General features: G+C 39.9%; 1 protein-coding gene across 1 annotated transcript; it reads left to right on the forward strand.

The window, feature by feature from the left end:
* Nucleotides 1–512: 512 nt before the first annotated feature.
* LOC146608112 (glycerol-3-phosphate dehydrogenase 1-like protein) lies at nucleotides 513–7,380 on the forward strand. Its single transcript, XM_085347130.1, has 8 exons — nucleotides 513–684; nucleotides 1,203–1,380; nucleotides 3,101–3,241; nucleotides 3,470–3,608; nucleotides 3,755–3,867; nucleotides 3,953–4,186; nucleotides 6,125–6,231; nucleotides 6,841–7,380. Exons 1-8 carry the CDS (start codon nucleotides 644–646, stop codon nucleotides 6,935–6,937), a joined length of 1,050 nt encoding a protein of 349 aa, XP_085203256.1. The 5' UTR covers nucleotides 513–643; the 3' UTR covers nucleotides 6,938–7,380.
* Nucleotides 7,381–10,534: the final 3,154 nt, after the last annotated feature.

Here is a 10,534-nt window from a genome sequence, read left to right on the forward strand (position 1 = left end):
GTATAAATATTTTGACAAATATGTAAAAATGTTTGATAGCCAGGAGTGTTCAATGATGGGCTGAATCATATTTATTTAAAAAGAAACGCGTTATTAATCTGCTTTGTTTTTAATGTTTTTCATACCTCGTTTTTAAATATAATGTATAAGCTAATTTACGTGTTAAATTAATTAGGGGTGTAGTGGTTTTGTTTTTTAAGCGGCATCCTTTGTTAGCAAGAGCTTTATTTTGAAAAGCCCAATGACCGGAAGCGCCTTTAAAATACGCTTTTGTTATCATGAGGTAGTAATGTGACTGGCGGTATCCCATATTTCCCGATAATATTAAATAATAACTGGCCTTTAAAACGTTCGCTTTAATATAGCGGACTTGTTGCTGTTGCATGCAGTCACCTTTAAACTCGAACCTGAATATGGGCTATGAAGCTTTCAAAAACAGTGGAGATGTCTAAACGGTGGAGATGCGTGGAGAAGGCTTTGCTGCTTATGAACTGCACATAATAAGAGGTGTAGCCGTGACAGTAAGGGCGTGGTAAGAGAGTAGCAGCGTTTTCAGGGCGTATAAGGAAGTTAAAGACTGGGGAGTAAAGGACAACAGGCTGTATTTGCAAAGCGCTCACTGTCGGAGTTTCTACTTTTAAAAATGCCCGGAAAGAAAGTTTGCATCGTTGGATCTGGAAACTGGTAACGTTTTTCTGTATCTTTTTGCCTCTTTTAGAAGTAGGAGTTCCCTTTTTTCAGCCAACTGAAAACTGATCGCTGATTTGGTCGTTTACTGGTTGCAAACCCGCTGTATTCATAATCTAATAGGCTTATCTTTACCTCTGTCCTGCACATCAGAAAGGAAGATCTGGAGCTGTTATTTACAGCCTTCCTCGATTGCTTCTAAAGAGCTGTTCGTGTAGTAGCATCCTGCTTTCTAAAATAAGGGTCTTGCAAAATAAAATCCATACACTCCTGTAGAGTACCTGTACGGAGTACCTGTGAGTACCTTTTGTGGTTCTAACTCTTGGGACTACAAAGAGTTCTCCCTTAAGGGCATGTTCCTGGAAGAAGTCCAATTCCAAGCCTAAGCATGCTTTTTTAGCCTTTTCAGGAACATGCCGTACTTTGTGTACTCACTTAATTCCCAGAGCTTCAACCTGTGGTTTTGGGTTAGGCTCAGTCCTGGCTCTCTAACCTGATCTTTGTCCCTCCCTCAGGGGTTCTGCCATTGCCAAAATTATCGGGCACAATGTCAAAGCTTCCAACCGCTTTGACCCAATGGTGAACATGTGGGTCTATGAAGAAATGGTTGACGGGAAGAAATTGACAGAGATCATCAACACCGAGCATGAAAATGTCAAGTATCTACCAGGCCACAAGCTGCCCAAGAATGTGGTAAGTGCAACAGTTACAGAAGCATCATCTGTAGATTATGCAGTCCGGTTTGCTAATTACCGCAATCTTGAAGCACACGACATTGCACCGATAAGATTATTTAACTTTTTTAAAAGGAACAATGCAGTTTGACATGGTTCCAATACCATTGCTAATTTCCTGCCCTTGTCCCTTGTTGGTCTTTTACATTCACAATGCTCAAACAGCATAAAACTGCAATGCACTGTAATACACAGAGATACAATACATACACATACTGAAGATACATTAATAAATTAATACAATTAACCAACCTTTGACCTTTACTCTAAAAGATTTGATATCTGTAATCAAATTGATTTCAATTAGGAGTGTGTTTCATAGCTGCTGACCGTCCATATTTAGATCTGTGGTGTGGTATTTTACAGTTATGATTCACAATCCTCCTCTTACTGTTTTGTTATTGAATGCAACTAGAAAGACATCCTGGGGCCAGACTATTTATACACTCGAAAACTAATTTAAGAAAATACAAATGAGTGCATTATATTTCATTAAAATGTGAGAATAATGCCACCAAACTGGCTTTTGAGACATTATTTGCAGTCTTTGGTTGTATAAAGTTACCACATGCTTAATTATAGATCATTAAACTTGAGTTCAAACTGTCATAGAATATGAAAAATTAGAAAATATCATGGAATCTATAAATAACTAAGCTGCTGCAGTGGGTATGCAGTGTCATCTTTAAATAGTTCAGATTACGGTGCGCTCCTTAATAAGTTGGAGGTCAGAAATGTATTCTATGGAACACCCACCTTACTCGAACTTCCCACTCGGGAAGTCAGCGCAGACCAACATACCCAAAGTTACTAATCCAAGATGTTGGCACTGAACCTAAACTGTAGTAAAACTGTAAACTTTTAATCTGTGCTGTCACTGTTGTGTGTTTTTTGACTCACTCAGAGCACTTCTCAGGCTCTGTTTATGGCTGTGTGTTTTAAGTGCAAAAACATAAGAATTATGCTGAATTGCTAGTGATGTCTGAATAGCTCCACCTTGATAAGAATTTTTTTCAAACCTGTTCTTCCTGTTTTTTTTGGTTTTTCTGGAACGTGCTAACTCAGGAGAGACATAATTCCCAAGTTCCAACATCAAGTTCCAAGTGGAACGCTGCATTAGTCATAATTATCTTTGCATTATTCCTTACATGCTTATTAAATATTTACCAACGTTAATGAAAAACGATATACCGCAGATACATACTGCCGTAAATTAGCATTAAACTAGTATATATATCAGTGTACAGTGATATATACGGTTGTGGTCAGAAGTTTACATCCACTCGTCATGGGCATGAATATCATGGTCATTTGGGGCTTTTAATGATTTCTCTGACCTGCCGTTTTTCCAGAGTGGATTGAGTGTACAGCATACATCTTTAATCACTTAAAAAAAAGAATTGGGTGAAAAGTTTGAATTTATTTGGATTTTATACAGGGTCTGTTAGTCATGATTGATCATTGGTGATCATGACTGGGCCTTGGCTTTGTTAAGAATTTGTACAACCCTCAGCAACACATATTAAAAGATTTAAGTGAATACATGTATATATTTAAGTCTGTATGTATACTTTTGATCCTGTGTGGGTTAGAGGAAATCCAAAATGAAGTGTCTTGCATACTGGCACTGTATGATTTGGTTCTGTATGAGGACTAACATGCTGTTGTCGGCTCACTAGGTGGCTGTTCCAGACATCACAGAAGCTGTTAAAGGAGCAAAGATCCTCGTCTTTGTAATCCCGCACCAATTCATTGGGAAACTCTGTGATCAGATGAAACCTCACATCGCAGAGGGAGCTATCGGGATATCACTCATCAAAGTAAGACCCTGTGACTGTTCATGTCACATTTTCTGCCAGCATAAAAGGGGAAACAGTATCCTAACCACAGCTTCTTATTTTTCTGCGGTCATGGCATCATGAGTTTTTTGTATATAATACAATATAATACAGAGACAATCACATCCTGTATGTGTCACCATCATCTCAAGGCCAAAAGCCCATTCAGGGTAGAGGTTATGTTTTAAATTGTTGATTATTGTCATCCAGGGCATTGATGAGGGACCGGAAGGACTGACGCTAATCTCAGACATCATCCGAGAGAAACTACAGATTGACGTCAGCGTCCTGATGGGAGCCAACATCGCCAGCGAGGTGGCGGATGAGAAGTTCTGTGAAACCACCATCGGTTAGATACTTTGTACAGCACATGTGTAGATAAGTTGCAGAGGAGGTTTTGTGGTGGTCAGACAAGCTAGTGCACAGTTACTTCCTGTTTTAAGTGTTGCTGGAGCAATTTAGCACTCTATGTTTAATAAACTTCATTCACTACAGGAGCAAGAAATGAGGCAAACGGCCACATCTTCAAAGAACTGATGCAGACTCCCAACTTTCGCATCGCTGTCGTGCGGGAGAGTGACACAGTGGAGCTCTGTGGAGCCTTAAAGGTAAACGGATGTTTCCATAGTCAAATTCTCCTTGTATAATGGAAAACCTTAAAATGTTTGCACCCTTCCCCTCATGCATTGCTAGAATATTGTGGCGGTCGGCGCTGGATTCTGTGATGGCCTCGACTGTGGCGACAACACCAAAGCGGCGGTAATCAGGCTTGGCCTGATGGAAATGGTTGCCTTTGCCAAAATTTTCTGCAAAGGCTCAGTGAGCTCTACAACCTTCCTGGAAAGCTGCGGCGTGGCCGACCTTATCACCACTTGCTACGGAGGACGAAACCGGAAGGTCGCAGAGGCCTTCGTCAGAACGTCCAAGGTGAGTCAGAGAGGACAGTCCATCGCAATTATTGTTTTTCAAATAAGAGGAATATAAGTTACAAAAATCCAAAGGGTAACTAAATGTTAATTATTACAATGTAAATCAAATATCTACTATTAGTATTAAGAGGAAAAAATCAAAGTTATTGAAGTGCACTACTGTGCAGTTTCAAAGGTCTTTTTTTATATAAACATTTAGCTTTAACTGTTCAGGAATTACAGCTTTTTTCTTTTTACACATAGTGCCGCATTTTCTGAGACTCAAAAGTAATTAAACAGTTGACTGTTGAGCAGTTTCAGAGACATGTGAGTGTTGTTCACATTTGCATTTCACTCAAACTCTCGATATAATGTTAAAACAGATAGTAATGTAAATGAGGGAGGTCATCACTAACCTGGGAAAAAAAATCAGAGAGACAGCAAAAACTGTCGTAGTGTCCAAATCAACAATCTGGTTCAGCAACACCAAAAACCCTCAAAGCTCACAGAAGATAACTGAAGTGGATGATGACAGAATTATTTCCATCGTTGAGAAAAACATCTTAATGGCATCTAACTAAGTCAAGAACACTATAGAGGAGGTACTTATATCATTGTCAAAGTTTACAAGCAAAACGTGCCTTTATGAATCGAGATACAGAGAATTTACAGGTGGTTTGCACAAAGAACAATAAACCCAGATTAGACTTTGCCAGAAAACATCTTGAATAGCCCGCGCAGTTCTGGAAACTATGATGAACTTGTAGTAGAACAATAAAAAGAGAAAGGTGTGTATGATTAGAGAAGCAGCTCATGATCTGAAGAATACTACATCATCTATCAAACATTGTGGTGCTCATGGTGTGGTAAGGGCATGAACTGGTTCACTGGTGTTTATTGATGATGTGCCTACTGATAGAAGCGGCAGGATTAATTGTGAAGTGTACGAGGCTCTACTCCCTGCGAGGATACAACCAAATGCTGCAAAACTGTTCAACCCCAAGTTAAAACCCAAGAGTCTCACAGGCAAATAAATAGATCTTCAATAACCAAGTCAGTCACCTAATCTCAACTGAACCAAGCAGCCTTTCAGTTATTAAATACAAAACTGAGGGCAGAGAGACCCACAAACAACAGCAGCTGAAGGTGGGTGAAGTAAAGTTCTGGCAGAGCGTCTCGAGAGGAATTTCCAAGTATTAAAAACAATCCTTGTTGGTCCATGTTGGTTTCTACAATTGAGACTGAGCCTGTGAAAATCGGGGACTGTATTAAAAAGGAAAACAAAGTTTTGTTTTCTTTTAATGGCTGTTTTTTCTGAACATTTAATGCAAAAAAAACTTAAACCTCTTGAATTAAAGCTGGAAGTCTGGACTGATTCATTCAAAATCCACTGTTGAGGTGCACAGAGGCAAGACTACAAAAATTGCATCATTGTCCAAAAGGTCTATGGACCCAGCTGCACTTCATTTAACTCTTTCAGTCAGTCATGTTTTCCTTCAGACTTTAAATGGGGCTGCAGCATTTTTATCTTGAGGAAAAGTGGCCCCCGTTGGGTTTACTCTATGAATAATTGAAGTGTACACAGAGGTAGCGTGCACACGCTATCTTTGATTTGGGTCATGGACGCAGTGAAGGAAGAAGGTTAAGGGCTCTAACCAAATATTTGCTGGGCAGTCTTTATATCCCCCTCGCTCACAGCAGTGATCATCGCGGCTCAGTTCATCTCACTGTCGCCTTCTTAGTGACTTTTCTGCTAGATTTAGCTCCCTTTCAAAGCCCCTTAGAAGCAGTTTTGCTTGTCTGCTGCTTGCAGTGCTCACTCTCTGGAGACCAAAGAATGGTATCCGGGACAGCCCTGAAAAGCTTACTGCCATCAACACAATAGATCTCTATCTGTGTGTCCTTTTTGTCAACATACTTGGTTGCTCAGCCTACGCTTTTATGTTTGCTCATGCAGTCTATCGCTGAGCTGGAGGCAGAAATGCTCAATGGCCAGAAGCTCCAGGGTCCGCAGACCTCCGCGGAGGTCTACAAGATCTTAAAAAAGAGGGACATGGTCAACAAGTAAGTCCACTAATCCTTTTACGTACAGTTACGTCTTTGTTTTATTGTTTTATATTAGCAGAACCAGTTTCCAGTCTGCTGGGTACGCCTTCATTACATTAATGGTTCAAGTCGGGCTGAATATTTACTCTGGCTGTGCTCTTCGAAGATTGGGATCGAAGTTATAAATCACAATTATGTTCTTGAAGTTTTGGTATTACCGGCAGCATGAAATCTAAATGAAACTAATAAGAATTATCAGCATTCCTGCTATCTGTAATTACCTGCAAACTGCAGTATAAACAGCCATAGTCCGTCCACACACACACACACACACACACACACACACACACACACACACACACACACACACACACACACACACACACACACACACACACACACACACACGTGTTTTCACTTATATCGCCTGATTACACCTCTGATTAGACCAGCAGCTGTGGGCTCATTTTTATCTTGAACCTGTCTCGGACAATAAAGGATATTAAAATCATTTATTTTTTTATAGCCAGCAGCTTGTTTTGTTCCTGTTCCTTGACCTACAAACAGTTCATTTGCAGTGTCCTCACATCAACATGCAATAAACTTTGAGTCTCCTTCCTTCTGCAGGTTTCCTTTGTTCGCAGCCGTCTACCAGATCTGCTTTGAGGGCAGACAGGTGAAAGAGTTCATCACCTGTCTGCAGAACCACCCCGAGCACTTGTAAAGTAAACGGGGTCTGCAGACATGCTCACTGCTGCTCCTTCAGTAGAGATTTACTACCACTAGAGGGCGGAAGAGAATCATCAGAGAAACGCACAATTTAACAAAACGATGACAACCCAGGGCACTTCATATTATCTCCGTCAGTGTCATTTAATCATGGCTCTTGCACAATATTTTCGCAGCATTTTATTATAAGTTTTGGGTTTTGCTTTTTTGCTTTTTACCAATTTTGCTTTTTTTTTTAAACGTTGTGTGGCGTTAATTTCATTTGAAACTGTGGCAGGGATAAACTACCATCAAAGGCAGACCACTCCATTTGTACTACTGCCAGAATCTGTCAGTAACTATTGTCGTATGTCACTACAGGATGTCTGTTTGTAACCTGAAAATCCAGCATATTCTTTTTTAACTCTGTATGTGGAGGTGGGTTTTTTTTTTTTTCAATAAAACCATTCATAACAAAACAGTCTTGTCATTTCTTGTTGAAATGGGAAGCTGGTATCCTGTCCTGTGTCTGCAGCTTTGTGACTGAGTGGTGTTTTAGATCCCACCGTCAGTCTGTGTTGGGCTGAAAGTGATTCCCAGGAGAGCTGCAGTAACCCAGTGTGAGAGAGCAGATTAAAGAACAAACGCCGTCCTTGTCCCTACATTTCAACCCTGTTATAGGGCAGACCGGTGAAACCTTTGATATTCTTTCAACTGTCTATCTCCATCTGCTTCCCATCCCTGTTTATCTCTGTAACATGTCCATATAAGTCACATATTATGTCTCTAGTCTCTGTTTATGTATTTATTACCTTAAAGATACAATCTGTATTTTTTAAAGGATACTGAACTTGTAGATATGCACAGATTAGCGTGTAATTACATCTTCCAACAAACTGACGCATCCTCATAAATGTGTTTATGGGTGCCTGTAGCTCAGGACGTAGAGCAGATTCTCTGGTAATCAGAAGGTTGGTGGTTTGATCCCTGGCTTCTCCAGTCTGCATGCTACTGCCTGATAATAACCCCAAATTGTTCTCTGATGTGTGTGAAGGTTAGATAGGAAAGTGCTTGTATGAATGGGTGAATTAGGTAAGTTGTATAAAAGTGCTTTGCGTGCTCAGATAGATTAGAGAAGCGCTAAAGAATCAGTACATTTACATGCATGCATAGGAGCAGGTTTGCAGTTTATGGGAGCCACCACCATATTTTCATTATTGTTATTTTTTTTGACATTTAAGTTTTTATTGATTTTGCAACATGTATAAGAGAGAGAGAAAAAACAAACAAACAAAAAACACAAGAAAACTGCTGGTGTGCACCCCTGCCCTTACAAGTCTAAAAGAAAGAAAAGAGAAACTAACTAGCAGTGGGTTCCAAGAGAAGAAACACAGAAATGGGCAAATAAAAATGACGGTAAAGTAACATTTGGACCGGTGGTCACAGTTAATAATCCTTCAGATTATGATAATATGGTCATGATTTCCTGTTTGCTTCAGATAGCTCCAAAAGTAGTCCCAATGTTCATCTTTATCTTCTGTATCGTTTTTAAGTTTATTCAGCATGGACTCATGGGAAGCAGTCTCTGCCATCCACCACCATATTTTAATAAAGCGGGCTGGAAGGACATCACCCTTTACACTAATGGTGTTTTATGTATGTAGCTTGAGACCAGCCACATACATATTGCACTAAAAGCTGAGGTGAAGGAATACCATCATAGGTTTCTGGTGTTGTGGACAGGCTGATACATTTATGCCTGCACCTTCTGACTCAAGATATGAAAGACCATACCCATGTTTTATCACAGGAGAAGGGGTCCCCTTCACCAACGAAACGAAAACATGAATGAAAGGTACACCACCGGTTTCTTTGTAAAATGACCTCAAGCGTCAGCTTCAGAAATGAAATCAGGGTTTTAACAAATGAAAACATGTATAAACTTGCTTATTTATTTCTGATATTATTGTCACAGTAACTTATTGTCAGCAGATTAGATATGTGACCCTCTCATTTCTGGACAGCTGAGAAGGAGCCTGCTAAACAACAACCATTTAAAAACTATAAGCTGTTATTAAGAGCTAACGTATGCCATATTAGGCTCAGGATACAAAATACCACTTTACCTTTGATAAACAGTTTGATTACGTTCTTAAATCATAATCATAACTTCATTCAGTAAGTGTCAGAGTCGAACAATGTTGTATCCACCTAAAAGAAAGTTTCACTAAGGTTGGTTAGCAGAGGCTAACAGTAGCTAACAGCGACAAAAACAGTAGCACTTACAGACATTTCAGCACATACTCAACAACTCACCTCAGAAGTTGGACTTCTTTTATAAAGTTTTACAGTCTCTAGAGTAAATAAAGGCAAACGCTTCTTATCAAGCATTGATAGCTGAGGTACAAGGCTAAAAGCCTTCCAAAGATGAGAAAAAAATCTACTATCAATTTACATCTAGCAGTGACATTTTTACAGACTAATGTGTTGAACAGTAACTTATATTATTTTGAAATTAAGCAAAACTAATTAGTTAACAAAGAACTAGCTAGCATAGTGGTATTTTGACTAAACTAAGATGCTTGCAAGCTTTAAATGATGTTGATGTTCAGTTTGAGATCTTAGCTTGATAGCATTAACATGTTTGCCAGTTAAAACTATAAATTATAGTTGAGGTTCATAGCGCTTTTACTTTTGCATGTGACAGTTTAAATTCAAAGGAATTACCAAAGGCGATACCAATAAACTAGATGGCCAGGCATTGTTTTTGTCAAAGTTACTGGAAACTCATTAGCGATTAATGAGTTTCCACTAATTTTTCCAGGACTGCTGAATGTCACCACCGACTGTCACCTAAACAATGGGTTAGATAAACAAAGAGATGTGCTGGCCAATCTTAGCACTTTCTCTTAGCCATAAGCAGTAGCTTATGCTAGCATTGTAAAATACCCTGAAGTTAACGTTAGATGGCGGCCCCTCCTTCAGCTTGGTTCTGCTCAAGCTTTCTTCCTTTCTAAAAGGGAGTTTTTCCTTCCCACTGTTGTGAAGCGCTTGCTCATAGGCACTGTGTGATTGTTGGAGTTTTCTCTCTTATTGTAGGGTCTATACCTTACAAAATAAAACACCTTGAGGCAACCACAGTTTTGTCCCATCCTTAAAGATTCTGCAAATCGGCTGATTTTCTTCTCTGCTTCCCTGACATTCTTTGAAATTGTGTGTGTGTGTGTGTGTGTGTGTGTGCGTGTGTGTGTGTGTGTGTGTGTGTGTGGGGGGGGGGGGGGGTGTTTTTGGGGTTTTTTTTGTTTTAGAGGGTTTTTTTGCAATCTTATGGGTGCAAACATTCTGGATGAAAGATGTGCATGGAGATCTAAGTAGTCTTTATAAAGCTCCTGTAATCCATGATGGGAAAGGCACCAGTTTCAGGGGGTGCACAGTGGGTTGGGATAAGCTTCCACAGGTTCCCATGGGAGAGCCGGGTCTCACAAGTTGATGCCCTCATCTCCAAACAGCAACTGTCATCAGCTGGGTTTTGTGGGAACCCTGAGACTCTTGCGGTGGTTTGACAGAAGCCCAGATTCCTTGGTTCAAAGAGAAAGCTCACCTTCAGATGAGA

This window comes from Diplotaxodon limnothrissa, linkage group LG23 (genome assembly GCF_057381915.1).
Source record: "Diplotaxodon limnothrissa isolate DT_005_m linkage group LG23, D_limnothrissa_male_GT1.1, whole genome shotgun sequence".
Taxonomy (NCBI): Eukaryota; Metazoa; Chordata; class Actinopteri; order Cichliformes; family Cichlidae; genus Diplotaxodon; species Diplotaxodon limnothrissa.